The sequence below is a fragment of the Salmo salar genome, chromosome 18, assembly GCF_965601325.2.
Source record: "Salmo salar chromosome 18, fSalSal1, whole genome shotgun sequence".
NCBI classification, from domain to species: Eukaryota; Metazoa; Chordata; class Actinopteri; order Salmoniformes; family Salmonidae; genus Salmo; species Salmo salar.
The window spans coordinates 8,184,607-8,203,826 of record NC_138308.1 but is presented as its reverse complement, the minus strand read 5'-3'; the positions used below and the strand labels follow the sequence as shown (position 1 = coordinate 8,203,826).

Below are 19,220 nucleotides of genomic sequence, written 5' to 3'. Positions count from 1 at the left end.
ATAGTAACGTTTGTTCAATGGCTGTAAGGTACATCAAAGGAAGTCGGGTACAGCATAGCTCCTTTAGGTTACCTGTTACAAAATAAGGGTAAAACACCTTTAAAGTAGTTCTGTCCTTGAGCTCTGTCTTTGAGCTTGTTCTTGTCTATTGATGTTCTGTATTATGTCATTCTGTATTATGTTTCATGTTTTGTGTGGACCCCAAGAAAAGTAGTTGCTGCTTTTGCAACAGCTAATGGGGATCCTAATAAAATACCAATACCAATTACCAAAATCAAACCTGCAGAATATTAGTCCCTAGGCTTAGGGTTTTGAAGACAAGGCAGTTTTCCAAACGTGTATAATTAAAAAAAAAGACGCTGAACAAAATTTGCTTGGAAAGGACAACGCATAGGTGACTGAGCGATCTATGCAAACCTTGTTGTACAAAAGCACGATTCAACAGAGACACGACCCGATACCGACCACTAGCACCACCAGGACGACCACGATTGTTCTGAACGCCCTCATCTTTGATTGGTCACTCCCTACCCCTTCCCCCCAGCCCTGGACCATTCAGAGATCTCAGAATGGCCAAGCTGCAGAAGCACATAATCGTAAAAGCGAGTAGGAACATTCCCGGGAAAATGGTTTTGTTGGAAAGGATGGAAAGTACCACGCTACCACCCCCACCCAGCCCAGGCTGATTAGCCAGACAACCCCAGGCCCTGCCCACTCGTACCGGGGTGCTCTGAGCCTCAGTTAGGCCACAGGATGGACCACAACCAGGTTGCGCTCCAGACAGGTACAACAGTGGAACAGAGATCTACCAAATGTGATAAGGCCGTTCTCTACCACGGTGATGACCATCAGTACAACCACATTCAGGTAGTGGCCAATTATTTTGTAGAACATTTCAAAGCTGTTGATTATCTCCATAGCAGCCAGGTTACAGGTGAAGATGTCTGTTGTCGTTGGTTTTGCCGTGGAAACTGTCGGCCTGGTTCCGAGCCACAGGACCCAGGTATTGAGGGGTAGGAGGAGGAAGATGGCCAGGTAGAACACAGAACAGCAGCATTCCGGGTTCTGGAATCGGACCACTCGTAGACGGGGTGGAGGGGGAGAGCGATGTTGGTGGTGTTGGAGGGGGAGAGAACGAATACCCTTCCATAAAGAGGTCCTCAATGGGTGTCCATGGACAAGAAAGGAGGTGAAAGAAAGAATGTGTGTGTGTGTGCATGCGTGTGTATCTGTGTCCGTGCCTGCGTGTCTATTACTGAGGCAATCAATGTTATAACTAAACTCTGGAAATTGCACTAACATGAATATAGAATTGGTCTGTCAAACATGCGAAATAATACCATAGATTTGAATTAAATACATTTGAACAAACCTTATACTGTCTCAGTCAAGTGTGAGTGACGGATCGTTCTCTGTAGGTGATTGTGTAGGGTAACCTACCCAAACAGATATACTGATGTTATAGCACACACACACACTTATGTCCTTGAAACATTTAATTGAAATATTGGAGAATTCCATTCATTCCTATGGAGGACTGCTTCTTTTTGGGAGTGCCAATATGGCCGACCGGTGGCTTCAAAGCCTCTCATTGGCCAATACATGGCATCGGCAATCCAGGGTTTATATACATTAATGGCGCACACTGCACTCCAAGAGATCGTAGAAAAAACTGGCATATAAATCAGAAACTAGATTTCCATCCAACCATTTCATGCGCATGTATTACTTGACGCACGAAAAAAGTCCCTGATGATGGAAATAGGATATGCCGTTACAATGTTATAAATGCCGACAGACAATTCGTTCGTTCGACATGGTGGGATGTTTTTGTGTCGGTACATTTTATTATGCGAGAAATGGCAGTGGAAACGCCTCTATGTGCAAATATTGGTACAATAACCATCATATCGAAGTAACTTGTGGTCCTCCCACTACGACTCGGAAAAACATGCTGTTTTTTAGGCTACAGATTAAATCAATTATGATTAACTTCATAGGGTGGTGTACTTGATGAGCTTGATACTCATTTAAATATCGAGGTTCTTATTCTGGTGACATGATGATCGATGCTTGGCTGCCATTTGACAATAAAAATAAAATCGCTGTTATCCATAATAATATCATCATAATGTAGGTAGCCTACCTGCACTATCCGCGAGCTGTTGGCTAGAGCGCACGTGGGCACATTTGCTCTATAACGGTTTTTGTGACAAAACCATCAGCAGCGTTGAAGATGTGATGGAAACACATTGAATTTGTATTTTTCATTCGGTACATAGGAATTTAACCTCAAAAGTTATTTTTTATGTGCACATCATCACGCACAGACTTTTATCCACAATAAGTCCGTTTGAAGGAAACATATTTGGTGCCTGTTGTTTTATGCAGATTTCAGAATATTGGCATGAGAATTTGTCACAAATTGGATGGAAACCTAGCTATACATGTAGATACAATATATATTTTTTTATAATGCTTCTTTGCTTGACAACTAAGTTATTTATTATTATTATTTTACTTTTTTATTACTATGAAAGGTATCTTTTATGTCATTGGAGGATTTTGCGCCCCACATACATCGATCCCTTCACCTACTGGAATAGTGTTGTACTTCTATTCTATTCTTAATGCTGGTAAAATTAGATTTAGCTATATTAAGTAATTAAGTATTTTGGAATTGAAGAAGGAACAAATATATATTTTCTTTGAAGACTGTGTTAGGCAAGAGAGATGGATTGAGTTGGAAAAAAAGAAAAGGAAGTGTAAAGAAAGGAACCATATCAAGTAAGGTTTCATGAATAAATGTAAAGATTTTCATGTATAAACATAAGCATTTATAATGACTTACACTATACATTGTTATAGTGTAATCTGAAAAGTAGTCAAACAGTGGTTGTAAAGTGTTATGATTAGCCCTCATGGGGTAAGAGATTAAGAAGGAAAAGTAATCTTACTATCTGACTTTATTCAGAAACATTGAGAGACACTTTATTGAGTAATTATTTATGTACAACAGATACAATGAGCAACAGCTTTGAATTGAGGCGAGTCTAGATCTTTACAGGAAGTCTATATATATATATATACCTATCTCGTTTTTTAAAGAATATTCTAGATTTAAACACATAAAGTAGTCAAAAGATAAATAGTCTTAGTTGCATGTTCCAAGGGACGCTTGTCAATATTAAAGCACTTAAACTCAATTTAGAAGTTCCTGTATATTTAGGAATTATACACATTAAGTCAGGTGCAAGGTGGTGGGAGTACTTATATAGTATAGAATATTGTACATATACATTTAACTTTTGTCTTATACACAAATTCAGAAGATAAAATTGTTTTTAGAAATGGCATCAACAACAAACAAGATGAACATATCAACCACAAAGCCCAGCACAAATGTATGGAGAGTACAATTAATATATAAAGTTCCATGTTACATTATCTTATCCTCTCTCTCTCTGACTAAAATGGAATACATGTATAGTATATAGCAGAATTTTGAACATGAATTGAAGTGTTAATAACCTGTTAAGCCATTCACCATTGCCTTTAAGTCAGTTAAATATGCTTCACATGTGGCTGTTGGCCATTGTCCAGCCTGTCCCAGGACGATCATAGGGGGCACTTCCTGCAGGAATGGTTGATTTCCAGGGTGCCATCTCAGCCCTTGTCCCTCTTTCCAGATATACCATAACATTCCCATCCGAAGCTGATTTTTCGTTCTGGGGGAAATGTACAGTAAACAAGTGGTCAACTCTTGCAAACTTTATTGAATAATTACCAAAAATGCACGACAGATAACCTGATTGAATACCAAACATGCTCGAGACGGAAAACCTGATCGAATACCCAAGCAGGAAACTTAATTGAATTCCAAACATGCTCACATAGTTTTTGGCCGCACTTGGTTTTCCCATTGTCTCCTTCCCATTAGTCCTGTTGCTCTCCTGCAGTTCCAGTTTCTCCGTGACTATATCCATCTTGGTCATGATAGCAGCTACTGAGTGTTCTAGTTGGAGAACCTGTCTGACCAACCTTTGATGGAATAGAGGAAAAATAATTGCCATCAGAGTAGATGGTACACAATGAAAATTGTGTAATGCTGGACATGACGGCATTGATGTGTGGTTTGATATTTACTTCCTCTGATGCACTATAGATACAAAAGTATGTGGACACCCCTTAACATTTGTGGATTTGGCTATTTCAGCCACACTTGTTGCTGACAGGTGTATAAAATCGAGCACACAGCCATGCAATCTCCATAGACAGACATTGGCAGAAGAATGACCTTACTGAAGAGCTCTTGTGGCTGAATGGAAGCAAGACACCGCATCAATGTTCCAACATCTAGTGGAAAACCTTCCCAGGAGAGTGAAGGCTGTTAAAGCAGCAAAGAGGTGGGCCAACCCCATATTAATGCCAATGATTTGAAATTAGATGTTTGACAAGCAGGTGTCCACATGTAGTGTATTTCTAGTCTCATTTTAAAGATAATTGTTGTCTGACAACAACAATCCATGTACAGTATACATCTCGACCTCAGTATGTAACCAACTCTTGATGTTTCGTAAGATTATAAAAAGCTTGTGGTTCTCATATGACACAAGTCAATAAGGAGTCATTCATGGTGCACGTACGTAGATGTTTGTTTGGACATATTTCTTTACAAAGTGTCCATCTTTGTAAATGGTATCAGCTTCCTGCGCTTAGTCTCTCTTGATAGCCTATCTGATTTTGCTCTGGGAGCCGAGGTTACCCTGCGTTATACTCAAGGCAAATATTCAACACACCTCTGGAAGTCCTCTTGCTTCACCAGAGTGTTACTTGGCTTGCCATGCTCATCCATATCCACCGTCAATTTCTCCAGAGAGCCATTCCCATAGTTTTTTCCAAGGTTGTTGAGCTTGGCGCTAAGAGCATCCTGAGGATAATGACATGAGAAAATACATGAATGGATTTCTTTTATCATATGAATAGCAGAGGGGTTAGGTTAAATTGCTAGTTTGGCCAAGTCCACTAACCCTCTTCTCCTCCAGCTCCCTCTTCATCCTTTCTTGCTCCTCTTGGTCTAGAATTTGGTTTCCATCATGGTCGAATTTGGAGAAAGCTTCAGATATCTCATGGTCGGCATGTCCCAACCTGTAGGGTTAAGACAAGAGAGGAGAGTATAGACTAGAATCGGAATGCTATTCATTGATGTCTACGGATTTTTCTTCTGTCCGTGTGGATAGTCACCTACTCTTTGAGAGTTTCTCTAAAGTCTTTGAATTCTAGTTTGTTTGATCCAGATCGTAGTACTTTCTGAACATCGGATATCTTCTCCTTTTTCAAGTTCAATTTCATAAATGTCTTCATGTAGCTCTGAAACACAAAAAATGTATGCATGTTATTTTTTTGTTGTTGCATTATATTATATACACTGAGTATAGCGAACATTCGTAACATTATTGAGCTGCATCTCCCCCTTTAGCCTCAGAACAGCCTCAATTCGTCGGCGCATGGACTCTGCAAGTTGTCAAAAGCATTCCATGTTGACTGCATTGTTTTCCACATTTGTGTCAAGTTGGCTGGATGTCCTTTGGGTGGTGGACCATTCTTGATACACACGGGGAACAGTTTAGCATGAAAAACCCAGCAGCATTGCAGTTCTTGACAACAAACTGGTGCACCTGCGACTACTACCATACCCCGTTGGAAGGCACTTAAATTTCTTGTCTTGCCCATTCACCCTCTGAGTGGCACATATACACAATCCATGTCTCAATTGACTGAAGGCTTAAAAATCCTTCTTTAATCTGTCTCCTCCCCTTCATCGACACTGATTGAAGTGGATTTAAGAACAATAAGGGATCATAGCTTTCACCTGGATTCACCTGGCCAGTCTGTCATGGAAAGAGCAGGTGTCTTTAATGTTTTGTATACTCAGTGTATATATTATATTCTGATTTGTATCATATGCCATCGTACATTGGTATAATATATATGTTTACCTGTTTGATGATGTCAGTAATCTGCAGCTCATCCTTCTGGGATGACAGCTCTTCCTTGACCTCAGAATATGTGTCGTTGATGATGGCCAGAAACATGTTCTAGGGAAGAAAATCCATGAAAATAAGATGGCAAAGTGTAGTTTACACTTTGAAAATCTAGTAGAAAGTATTTTGTTCAGTTCAACTTACAAGCAGCACAAAGAAGACAAAGAACACATAGGTGACGAAATAGATTGGCCCCAGGACTCTGTTGGCACGTTCAATGGCATCATAATCAAAATCTCCAAGAATAATCCGGAACTGTGTAAAACTACAGAGAAAAAGGAAAGCAATTTGAGTAATTGATTAATACTGTTTTCAAAATCTGGCCAATTGCTTGCGTGGGTCTTGGATTGTTATTTATTTACAAGAATAATAACTATTTTTGGTGCTCTCTTACATGCACTTGACGAAGGTGCTGAAGGATTTCACCTCCGTACCAAAGAGCAAGTAGCCAAGCTGAGCGTATGCAAAGAACACGATGAAGAACATAATGGCGAATCCCATGATGTCTTTGGCACAGCGGCCCAGAGTAGAAGACAGCTGAGTCATAGTCTTATTGAAACTGATGTACTTAAAAACCTAGAGGTAAGAACAGAAGGAGTCAAGCTTTGGGCACTGCCAACAATTAAATGAAATGCATTAAAGTATTGATACATTCTGAGGAAGAAAGAAGTAATCTACCTTGATCCAAGCGAAGAACAAGTTCACTGCATTCATGTTGTTGTATTGTGTTTGCCAGAATGCAAGAAATTCAAAGTCCGCATAAATGTCAGGTTGTTCTAAGAGTTTACCAAGTAATTTGTCTACTTTAATGGTGCGAAAAACATTGAAGATGATTGCGACAATGGCAAGCTGTGGAAAAACAGATTTGTGTTAGGTTTAGGTTAGGTTTATCATAACTCATAAATCAGCATCAATCATCCTCCTCAACTATGTAGCTCACCAGCCACCACTGGTTGATATGTAACTGATGCGATTCTTGTATTACTGAGTACTTAGATTGAGAATGATGTTTCAGCCTGTCCTCTCACCAGTATGACAACCACATCCAGAGTGTTCCAGATACTGCTGAAGTAGGAGAACCCGTGGATTCGGAGCTCAAGAATCTCCTCCACAATGTAGTAGAGGATGAACAGGCAGAACACCATCTCACAGCCAATGATGAAGTAGTCCCAGTAGGTGATGTAACGAATCAGCTTCACCGTTCTAATCTGATATGAGGGTATCGCTCCACCAGTGGCCGGAAATTCAACCAATAACCTGCAGAAAAGGAAATCACTTTTAGCCACTGGTCATTTGTGAAAGAATACATGTATAATGTCCATATTAGGACAATCATGGAAGACATCCAAAGTCACCTGACTCAGTCTTAATAAGGACACCATATACAGTGCCTATAGAAAGTCTACACCCACTTTGGATTTGTCAACATTTTATTGTGTTATAAAGTGGGTTTAAAATGGATTTAATTGTCATTTTTGGCAATGATCTACACAAAATACTATGTAATGTTAAAGTGGAAGAAAAATTGGATTTCTTAAAACCATTAATTAAAAATTAAACACTAATATACCTTGAATAGATAAGTATTCACTTCCCTGAGTCAACACATGTTAGAAACACATTTGGCAGCGATTACTGCTGTGAGTCTTCTTAGGTAAGTCTCATAAGAGCTTTTCACATCTGTATTTTCACACCTGTATCATGGCTAGACAGCAATTTTCATGTCTTGCCATAGATTTTCAAGCAGATTTAAGTCAAAACGGTAACTTGGCTACTCAGGAACATTGGTAACCAACGCCAGTGTAGATTTGGCTTTATGTTGTAGGTTATTGAAAGGTGAATTTGGTATGGTATTTTATTAGGATATTTATTTCCTCTCCCAGTGTCTGGTGTCTGGTGTAAAGAAGACTGAAGCAGGTTTTCCTCTAGGATTTTGCTTGTGCTTAGTTCCATCACGTTTCTTTTCATCCTGAAAAACTTCCCAGTCTTTACCGATGTCAAGCATACCCATAGCCATACCACACAGCCTTATTCTGAAATGGATTAAATAAATAAAAAAATCCTCAGCAATCTACACACAATACCCCATAATGACAAAGTGAAAACAGGTTTTTAGACATTTTTGCAAATTTATATAAAATAAAAAAAAATCAGGTGCATCCTGATTAATGTTTCCATTGATCATCCTTGAGATGTTTCTACAACTTGATTGGAGTCCACCTGTGGTAAATTCAATTGATTGGAAATGATTTGGAAAGGCACACAACTGTCTATATAAGGTCCCACAGTTGACAGTGCATGTCAGAGCAAAAACTAAGCTATGAGGTCGAAGGAATTGTCCGTAGAGCTCCGAGACAGGATTGTGTCTCGGCACAGATCTGGGGAAGGGTACCAAAACATTTCTGAAGCATTGAAGGTCCCCAAGAACACAGTGGCCTCCATCATTTTTAAATGGAAGAAGTTTGGAACCACCCAAACTCTTCCTAGAGCTGGCCGCCCGGGGGAGAAGGGCCTTAATCAGGGAGGTGACCAAGAACCTCGATGGTCACTCTGATGGAGCTCTAGAGTTCCTCTGTGGAAATGGGAGAACCTTCCAGAAGGACAACCATCTCTGAAGCACTCCACCAATCAGGCCTTTATGGTAGAGTGGCCAGACAGAAGCCACTCCTCAGTAAAAGCCCACTTGGAGGTTGCCAAAAGGCACCTAAAGACTTTCAGACCATGAGAAACAATGGTCTGATGGTCTGATGAAACCAAGATTAAACTATTTTGCCTGAATGCCAAGCGTTACGTCTGGAGGAAACCTGGCACCATCCCTACAGTGTGAAGCATGGTGGTGGCAGCATCATGCTGTGGGGATGTTTTTCAGCTGCAGGGACTGGGATCGAGGCAAAGTTGAATGGAGCAAAGTACAGAGAGATCCTTGATGAAAACCTGCTCCAGAGTGCTCAAGACCTCAGATTGGGGCGAGCGTTCACCTTCCAACAGGACAACAACCCTAAGCAAACAGCCAAGACAACGCAGGAGTGGCTTCGGGACAAGTCTCTGAATGTCCTTGAGTGGCCCAGCCAGAGCCCGGACTTGGAGAGACCTCCCCATCCAACCTGACAAAGCTTGAGAGGATCTGCAGAGAATAACGGGAGAAACTACCCAAATACAGGTGTGCCAAGCTTGTAGTGTCATACCTAAGAAGACTCGATTCCGTAATCACTGCCAAAGGTGCTTATATAATTATATAAATAAGGTTTTTCTGTTTTTAAAGTTTTTTAAATTAGCAAATATTTCTAGAAACCTGTTTTTGCTTTGTCATTATGGGGTATTATGTGTTGATTGATGAGAAAAATATATATTTAATACATTTTTGAATAAGTCTGTAACGTAACAAAATGTGCAGAAAGTAAAGGTGTCTGAATACTTTCCAAAAGTACTGTATGCATGTTTTAGAATATTTTTATTCTGTATATTTCTATTCTTTTCACTCAGTCATTTAGGTCACTATAAGTCACTACAATGTTGTTGATCCATTCTCAGTTTTCTCCTATCCCAGCCATTGAACTCTGTAGCTGTTTTAAAAATCACCAATTTACAAGCATTTCGCTACACCCGCAATAACATCTGCTAAACACATGTATGTGACCCATACAATTTGATTTGATTTGACCTCATGGTGACATCCCTGAGCAGTTTCCCTCCTGTCCTGCAGCTCAGTTCAGAAGGATGACTGTATCTGTTATGTGTCTGGGTGGTTTAATACATCATCCACAGCATCAGTATTAACCTGACCATGCTTAAAGAGATATTCAATGTCTGATTTGTTATTGTTACCCATCTACCAATCGCTGCCCTTCTTTATAAGGTTTTCGAAAATGTTCCTGGTCTTTATAGTTGAATGAATCTGTGCTTGAAATTCAGTACTTGACTGTGAGACCATACATACACCACACATATGTTGTTTTTATGGGGTACAGAGGAAGGGATAGTTATTTAAAAAATTATGTAAACCCCTATTATTTCACATGGAGTGAGTCATTATAACTTATGTGATTTGTTAAGCCAAATTTTACTTTAGTTTTGCCTAAACAAAGGGGGTGAAAACTTATGCAATTACTATATTTAGTTCTTACATTTTTATTAATTTTCACTTTGACATTATGGAGTATTTTGTGTAGATCAATGACAAAAAAAACACAATTAAATGTATTTACATTTACGTTTTAGTCATTTAGCAGACACTCTTATCCAGAGCGACTTACAGTAGTGAGTGGATACATTTCTGCACTTTGTAACACAACAAAATGTGAAAAAAGTTCAAGGAGAGTAGACTTTCTATAGGCAATATACATGAGAACTTGTGAGAGAGTCTACAGTGCTGTTACTGCGTGAAGTGGTCTGTTCTACCTACCTGATGACACAGAACAGATTGATGTTAGCGTTGTAAGTGGAGAAGTCTATGAACACGGCCCTGGTGCCATGGTCCAACCACAGGTTGTTATTCATCTCCATCAGGATCTCAGCACTCTCCTCCTTGGTCCTGTTCAGGTCCTGGTAGTACCCTCCACCGCTGTACGTGGTCAGCAGACCCCAGTGGGCCGAACCCTTTATCTCTTTCTCATTGTGGTATTGCCAGCTGCAGACATGGAGGAGAGAAGGTATTTTATCATAGGCCTTTCAGATCTACAGTCAATCTTTTCAAAGTTGTCTATTTGATTGACACCCAAATTGGTCTGAAAAAAGAAACATTCAAACACTTTGCCGTGAGACAGCCAAAGAACCAAAAGGGTTCTTTGGCTGTCCCCATAGGATAGCCCTTTTTAGGTCCAGGTAGAATCTTTTTCGGTTTCAGGTAGAACCCTTTTGGGTTCCATGTAGAACCCTCTGTGAAAAGGGTTCTACCTGGAACCAAAAGGGTTCCACCTGGAACCAAAAAGGGTTCTTCAAAGGGTTCTCCTATGGGGACAGCCGAAGAACCCTTTTAGGTTCTACATGGCACATTTTTTCCCAATAGTGTATGGTGCCATAGGAGTCAACTACAGCCATGTCAGGACAAACAAGCATTGAAAAGAACATTTGAACTCACGCAGTTCCATTAACAAGGCCAAAGTCCACCTCATCCTCCTTCTTCTCATTATAGACATCAAAGCATCCGGAGATCTCGTTGCGGAAGTCTTTGTGGACCTTACAGGAGTTGTTCATCACCTTGATCTGTCTCATCCTGGGTACCCCCAGCAGCATGTTCTCATAGTAGATGAAGGAGTGGTCTCCATTCTGTAGAGACTGGTCGTTGTACCATTTGGTCCAGTAGAGGCCATCCAGCATTGGGCCCTGGGCATACTGTTCAAATAGAGGTAAGTAGGCTACAGCATGAACAGGTAGAAGCATTTGCGATTTTTGTTGTTGTTTATAACAATGCATGAGTATTTCCTTTAATGTTGTATTATTATTATCTTATGATATCTTGATGTCACTTATGGACTTATGTCACCTTTGTGCTATTAGTGATCAAAGTAATTTCATCAGTACAAGTTGATGTCAGACAGTTCAATATTTCAGCAGGGTTAGAGCAGGGAGGGTACGTACCGTCCAGAAGTCTGCCATGCTGCTAATGGACTGAAATGTAACTCCGCTGCCACTGGGCGTAAGCACAAACAGGTCTGTCATGACTTTAGTGTAGTAGTAGGTATTGGAGCTGGTCATGCCATATGTCACTGAAAGACAACATATAGCGACATTGTTATATCCAGCCATCGATTCATAATATCAGACTTTGCTCAGAGCTCAGTCAGACCATGTTGTCCTTTCAAAAGTCCAAGATAAGGAAAGTCTGAAACAGACACGCAGGCCAGAGCCTCTCATTCAAGATTTGTCATTTAAGTGAAAATCACATCACAGAAGTCAAATCACGTCACAGAAGTCAAAGTGGCACCGATTAGAGCAGGTCATTTGTTGAAGAGATGGCACGCTGGGGCGAAGCAAATAGTCGTATCAAACAATGTAAATCCGCTGCAGACAAAGCAACAATGGCTTAAGCCCCATGCTCTTATCAGTGAAAGGCAGGAGCACTCTGCCTGTGTTCCTTTCAGTCGTAATGTCCCGCTGGACAATGCCTTTCAGCCAGAAGGGAGGGGAGAGGGTATTTTATAATAGGGCACTAAAGCAGATTGAAACAGCTGATGATAAATCAACACAATACACGGGTTTCAGTTTGCCAAAGCACAGTGATCATTTAGATGCCGATTACACTCAGATAAGGCATACTTTCTGTCTGTTTCGCCTACTGTCAACCAATCTGCATCATTACTAGATCTATGTACAAGGCACAGATCATACGTTTGCTTTGCTTACCCAAGACCTGGCACACTCTGACACAACAAAAAGGCCATGTCAGACTTTCAAAACAGAACATTTTATAGAAAATCATAAAAATGCCAAGTTAAGCCCTGCAACAACATTTATTGTTCCTGAATTGTACCAGAACACTTACTAAGAAACTCAAATAACACAATTTCTGTTAGTCATAAAAATGAATTATTGTATGAATTTCCGTTTTTAAGACACATGTACAGTAGCGGCAGACTTGAAATTATCATGTTACTATACAGTCATATCCTTACATTGAAATATGTATTCACTCAATATACATAGCCACGAACAAAAATAAACATGTATTGTTGACATACTTACATAGACATATATCCACGAGGAACACCAAATAGACCAGTAATTCCCTCAGTGTAGTCCTAACAAACAGTTCCCGGTTGTCCGATGTATTCTCAGTCAGTGTAGTGCCCCACAGTCCTACATAAACGAAGAACATCCGAACTCTGAGAACTCTGAAATGATATGCTAATTTAAGGCAGTACACATTTCCTTCCGTGACATACCAAGGAATGGGAATATTTCCTGCACAGCATTAGTCTGTACATAATTTCAACTTGATAACATTACCAGGTAAACTAATTAAAATGAAGCAAATACAAATACAACAACAACAAACTGTGGCGAACCAATTCCTACCTTTAAAAAATGAGCAGCATCCACCGCGTTTTTTCTCGGAACCGGTCTCCAGCGGCTTGACCTCGGTTGGGAAAGGGCTCGGCGTGGTCAGTTTGCACATGCTGTCGAAGGAGCCTTGGGGGTACAGGGGCTGGGGGTTGTAGACAGTGCTGATAGCCCGAGGTATGGGTGGAGGAGAGCCACAGTACCCCTGGTTCACCCAGGAACCCTTCCCCAGGCTGTCCAACTCACACTCCACCTGTCCACTGAGGTGGCTCTCCGACCGGTTGTTGAGGCGCTGCATTGGTGCCTGGTTGGGATCACCTGGCTCTCTACACTCCAGTATGGGATAATATTGCCGTAGGTTCTCAAGCAAGATGATAGTGAGGCAAGACCAGTCTAGCAAGCTTGTTAACCTGTCGGTGGGATCACTTTAAAGGGCCAATGACGTAAGCAGGGAAGAGGGAGGAGCTGGTGCTTTCTTGTGCACAATAAACTGCCCAGTTTAACATTGTATACATAAGACACAATGCTCATTCTTCTTTTAAAAGGCAGCATATTATGCAGAGTTATTAGAATTGTGCACTTTTCTCATGTTCATTTTCTTCAGCAGTAGGGGTGCTGAGAAAATGTTTGTGATGATTTGTTTGACATAAAAAAATTGGTCAAATGAAAAATGACATATTTTCCTTAGAAAATGTGAGGTAATGCTGATATATCACTTTTAATGTTTGTTTCTGTGTAGCTCTCAAGTATTTCCATATTCCATAAGATGTTTTCCAATGTCACAGCCTGTTATCCACTCAGTCATTCGCAATGGCAACAAACTCCTGCTAAACAGATTCATTGACTACATGTCAATTACATGAGCCATTGACAACTGTTGAACGCTTGTGGCTGAATTCATCAGAATATAGCTGCTGCAGTGTGCCTCTGATCTCCTGCCCGAAGACGTATAGTATAATAGGCCCTGGTCACCTCATTAGCATATACATTTTTGACCAACTGTCAAAAATCATATTAAGTTTGCAAACAATCCACAAAGCTTCTGAATTACGATGACCATCTGTGTAATTTACCTCATCCCACATACACATACTCATTACAACTTAGTGTATGTTGAGGATGAGCACTCGGAGATGAAATAATGAATCAAATCATCTTTGCACTGGCTTGGTTAATTTGCAACGACAAGCTTCCGTGAAAAAAATAAAGTTTTATTGTCGCATACACCGGATAAGTGCAGTGAAGTGTGTTGTTTTACAGGGTCAACCATAGTAATACGGCGCCCCTCGAGGAAATTAGGGTTAAATGCCTTGCTCAAGGACACATCTGGAGCAGCAAATAATGAATTGTTAATCAGATTAATTTAGTTTTAATGAAATTATTTTTGAGAATGAATATAGACTGGACATAGCTACACTTATATGCATACCATCAAAGAGTGGGCCATCGACCAAAAAATGTAACAACGGACACAATAAAAATATATATTTTTTTAAATGTACATGCATCCTATGACATTTTCACATGCAAATCTTTTGATTTCTATGATATATCTGTAGTGGTCAATGAATGCCATTCCATGAGAGGGAAACATTACTTTTCTAAACATAATCGTAAACTATACAAGTCTCATAACAACGGAAACATAAACAATGGAATAATAGAGCCCACATTTTTGTGTATGGTCAAATAATTTTTTTTACTAATCTCAAACTCTAAGGATACGCTATATTTCAATAGTTGAAATTACTGGAAATATTACAGACTTTGGCTTTGGGGAGACAATCTGCAGCTCAATAACAAAGGGCTACATTCAATCCGGACCGCCGCGTTATAGTGTGATTGAGATGTAGAGTTTTTTTCTCCAATTGAGACGACATATGCAGCGTTTACCGTGAATGCAGTCCCCGCTAAGGGGGATTTAAAACACGCTATAGCTCCAATCTTCCGCGGTCCGGAGGGATGGGGTGGAGAAATGTAACCACATTCAATATCATAGACAGAGCTATGTACTGTATGCAAGGACTGAGCATCCATTATATCAAAATTATAGTATTATTCATGTTCTGAGGCTATACAGTGTTTGTTTACAATTGCATTGTTTACAAACATCGATGTAAAACAAGCTTATCTTTTGGATTCTGATGGGGTACAACAGTTTAACTAAGCTCAGGAGGCAGTTGTAAGTTATATTCTTCAAGAATCAAGGGGTATATAGCATTATTTTACAAGTCAAAAAAATGCAAGTTGCAATCGCAGATTCCCCCCCCCCCCCCCCCCCCTTAAAATGAAATAATTATCGGATAAAATGCTATATGAAGAGATTGGTGGTAGTAACAGATTCTGTGTTAGAGTCCAGCCATGGAGGTCCGTGCATCAGTGCCCCTGAACAGTCGTATTAGGCACAGCCATTGCCCAACAATAGAGTTTAATATCTCCTCATTGGTTGAGCCTTTGGCAGGATCTGGCACGCAGGCTTCAATAATCAGATGCCGCTTTTACCACGATGGCAACATTTAAGCATTTCTAACGATCACTTTTCCATCCCTAATTCTTGGTATTCAAACGAATGCAGGTTTGTTGTGGTCATACGACCATTCTAGGGGTAACGCTGTACAGTTGTGTTAAAGTAATACGGGACTTGTTGTTATTAGTGAATTATTACTGACCTGATTTATGTAATTTATTGGGTGTGAGTCAGAGGTACAGTATAGGCCTACATCACCTCCTTATTCTGGTGTCGAAATATTGACAGGGCATTTGTGAAATAATAATCTCAATCCCTAGTGGTCCTGATTCAACCATTCTGTTTAGCACTTTGCTCATTTCTGATAATGAAAGATTGGTTGATCAACGACATGACACGCATTATTATTAATGACGATGATGATCGATTGATTAGATTTGCCTAATGTTCTTCACTCATTAAAAAAAGCTCAACGACATCACTCTCACCTATTCTCTCACATTGTGGGCCCAGAAACGAGGCCTTTTTATTTGTTCATATGTTGGTCTACCATTGACGTAATCCCGTTTTATCTCAGGGCACAGGAGCTCCGGACAAAAGGACGGCACACTGATCAGGGTGGTGCAGGACCAGACTGACCCGCCATCACTCTCACTTAGAACCTGACACATCAAAAGAAAAGAAATGCTGTAAATGTTTAGGTCCCCTTTGCACCCCCTGTTGTCTGGGGATACAACATAGATGAGAAGGGGCAATTAAGATAGAAATTGCTAAATGGCTAAGGTTAATGGATGTTTTGGGTACAGGATGTACATTCACATTTCATTCCCAAAATATATGTTATCATTGGTTACCATAACAATCAATTTACCTCCTTATTAGATGATAGACAAATACTGGCTCAGTTAAATGGAAATTGACCTTCACCTGTAAAGTGCTCTGCTTTTCTGTCTCCACTCAAACCAAACAGAATGGTTGTTGGATGAGAACCATTGCTTGCTGACTTGGTCAAGGGATCCATGAGACGATCAAATATGTGCAAATGTACAAAAGAACAAAAGTTGACACAACTCAAAAGCAATTTCAATAAAATAGCTAGCAACTTTTATTTCAGTAGAAAAACTATTATTAAACAAAGTATAGGTCATCGTTTAGAAAAACTGAAGAGCACAAAAAAACATGTAGAATTTCCAAAATGCCTACATTTCGTGGCTAGAGAACATTATGTTAACTAGACTCAATGACAAAAAGTTTTACATTTACAAAAATAGATTCAAAATGTATCTTACCAAAGTCTTGAAATGTCACTGTTTTTTTTACACAATAATAATAGGGGCAAATAACTACACTTGTAATCCTATGATTCGCATTCACTATAAATTACACAAAATTATGTCAGGGTCTCATCTGGAAGATTTGATACAAATCAAATCAAATTTGATTTGTCACATGCTTCGTTAAAAACAGGTGTAGACTAACAGTGAAATGCTTGCTTACGGGCCCTTCCCAACAATACACAGAGAGAGAAAATAGAGAAAGCCAAGATGTCTGTGTTTACCAGGGAAGAGTTTACAGAGGAACAAACTCTTTGCAAAATCTATTGCAGTACAGTACACTGAAATGCAATACAAGCTGTCAATTGCTTGGTTAGGGAACAATTTTAGATTAAACGTATGTCTTAACTTAATAATCATAAAATATAAACAAACGTCAATAAATAGATATTTTTAATAAATTATAAATACAAGTAATACAAATCTATTTACTGACTCCTGGGTTGGAGAAAACATCTGCATCATTAAAACAAGTACAGATTGTCGTTCACCTCAAACCACATGACTAGTTTTTCAGTTTTCCATCCAGTCTATGTAGGAACTTGGAGGCCGTCGTACTGGTAGGGAAAGGACGAATGCATGTACTCGTGTTCAACCGGAGAGCTGTACCTGATAGTACTGAAGCACTGATAGTTCTCTGGCTGCACACAGTCAAACTGCAGGTCCAGCCACTGTCTGTGGGGGGCTTTGCGCTTCTGGGCGTCCGTCAGGATCCGGCTGAGGGCCATGATGTAGCTGAGGGCCATCTGCAGAGTCTCGTACTTGGACAGTTGCTTATCCTGGCCCCACTGGGGGACCACTTTACGGAGACGGTCAAAGGCTGTGTTCAGCCCCTGCATCCTCTTCCTCTCACGGGCGTTGGCTGCCATCCGCCGCCGTGTGGAACCATCATGCTTCTCTGGAGATCCAGACTTGGAATCCAGACTCTCAGATTCGGATCCAGAGTCGGATCCAGTGCAACTGGGCTGGCGGGACACCATGGTTTTGGTCACAATTCCACGATTCAGTTCACAAGTTTTCTCCTGGTTCCGTCAACTGTATGTTACCAAAATCTCCCAAAATGTGGCGATGAATCAACCAAGTCAAGTGGTGTGTTAACTAACCGTCAGACTGTTTTAAGACGTTTTCAAATTTTGCAAAGTTCCTCCTTGTAGCTGTCCAAAATGGTCTGGTGTCGTGGTAGCTGTCCAAAGTCCTTTTCTAATAAAGCTGTATATCGATAAAGCTGTATGTCAAGTGAACAATTTGAAGTTAATCCAGATTGTTGGTCCTCTGCTAAGCCTAAACAGCAAAACAGCTTCTGTGTCTCTGGTCTTGGAGAGACTGAGGAACAAGCTTTTATATGACTGAGGAGATGAACAGGTGGCAGCAGGTGGAGTCCCATCCCTCATAACCCCCATCTATCCCCAATATTGCTTTCACCCCCTCCCCAATATTGCCCTCCCCCCATCCTCAATATTGTTTGCTGGGATAGACACCAACGCAGACACACAAACACACACACACACACCCACTCACAAAAACGCAAACAAATCCCTAATGAAATTCCAATTAAGTCAGCCTGTTCTATATGGTCACGGCTTCACGCTGAGCCATCATGGCTTTACTAACAGCCATGCGTTGCAAACACAGAAATCGACCATCTGGCAAGGAAACCTATAGAGCTGATTATCTTGGTTGAAATTCTAACTACTGTAAAGACAGTGACATAAAAGGAAAATCTCTAAGTAACAATTTAAAGTCTTATGTTCACTTGAATTCAACAGGAAATCAATATGTTGCAGTCATACTTTCCATGATCTTTTTTTTGTTTGTTTTTTACATTAGGCCTTTGTTTGCTGTATATGGCATATATTGTATTCAATGATTATAAGAGCAGGTTATTTTGTCCCTTAAGTAAAATGAGTAATTTAATTGCACAAGAGCTGAAGGAACAACAGATGTTAAATGTAAAATAGGGGAACTCTTAATTTGAAGTCAATATTATTGACATTTGTTGTAATATAGATTATTGAGGCTTTTATGCAGCTTCTTTCAAATATTAATTTGTCAGATTCCCTTTAGAAAGTTAATTAATTTTCATTGCTAAACATTATTTATTATCATGATTTAAAAAATTATTTTTGTGTGTTTATCGATTATGTATTTGTGATTTGCATTGCATACCTACATTTAGAAAGAACATTTGGGGATAATATGTCACTATAAATGAGAAACTGTCAACTCCATTGTACCAAAGAGAGAGTTTTATCAAGGAAACACCACTTTATTTATTTATTCACTTATCACAGGGTTCGTTCTTGGTCTCATAATGATAATACTGATAATCTCAGATAATCTGAGTCAGATTATCCCCAGGGAAGTAAGTGTAAGTGT

At 39.9% G+C, this 19,220-nt stretch overlaps 2 protein-coding genes across 2 annotated transcripts; both read right to left on the bottom strand.

The window, feature by feature from the left end:
- Window positions 1-2,951: 2,951 nt before the first annotated feature.
- pkd2l1 (polycystic kidney disease 2-like 1) lies at window positions 2,952-13,431 on the bottom strand. The gene is made up of 15 exons (XM_014154269.3): window positions 13,059-13,431; window positions 12,726-12,839; window positions 11,622-11,749; window positions 11,122-11,375; window positions 10,447-10,671; window positions 7,073-7,301; window positions 6,723-6,893; window positions 6,439-6,620; window positions 6,189-6,309; window positions 6,000-6,098; window positions 5,249-5,370; window positions 5,031-5,148; window positions 4,800-4,930; window positions 3,894-4,041; window positions 2,952-3,728 (listed from the first exon to the last, which is right to left on the bottom strand). The coding sequence occupies exons 1-15, from the start codon at window positions 13,339-13,341 to the stop codon at window positions 3,576-3,578; spliced, it is 2,478 nt and encodes an 825-aa protein (XP_014009744.3). The 5' UTR covers window positions 13,342-13,431; the 3' UTR covers window positions 2,952-3,575.
- Window positions 13,432-16,588: 3,157 nt separating this feature from the next.
- On the bottom strand, window positions 16,589-18,151 carry atoh7 (atonal bHLH transcription factor 7). Its single transcript, XM_014154270.3, has one exon. It carries the CDS (start codon window positions 17,822-17,824, stop codon window positions 17,375-17,377), a length of 450 nt encoding a protein of 149 aa, XP_014009745.1. The 5' UTR covers window positions 17,825-18,151; the 3' UTR covers window positions 16,589-17,374.
- Window positions 18,152-19,220: the final 1,069 nt, after the last annotated feature.

Coding starts and splice junctions, on each gene's coding strand:
- pkd2l1 (XM_014154269.3), bottom strand. CDS start 13,341: ATGCAGCGCCTCAACAACCGGTCGGAGAGCCACCTCAGTGGACAGGTG. Junction 11,376..11,621: donor GCATGGCAGACTTCTGGACG/GTACGTACCCTC, acceptor CTATTTGAACAG/TATGCCCAGGGCCCAATGCT. Junction 6,099..6,188: donor TTGTCTTCTTTGTGCTGCTT/GTAAGTTGAACT, acceptor TTTCTTCCCTAG/AACATGTTTCTGGCCATCAT.
- atoh7 (XM_014154270.3), bottom strand. CDS start 17,824: ATGGTGTCCCGCCAGCCCAGTTGCACTGGATCCGACTCTGGATCCGAA.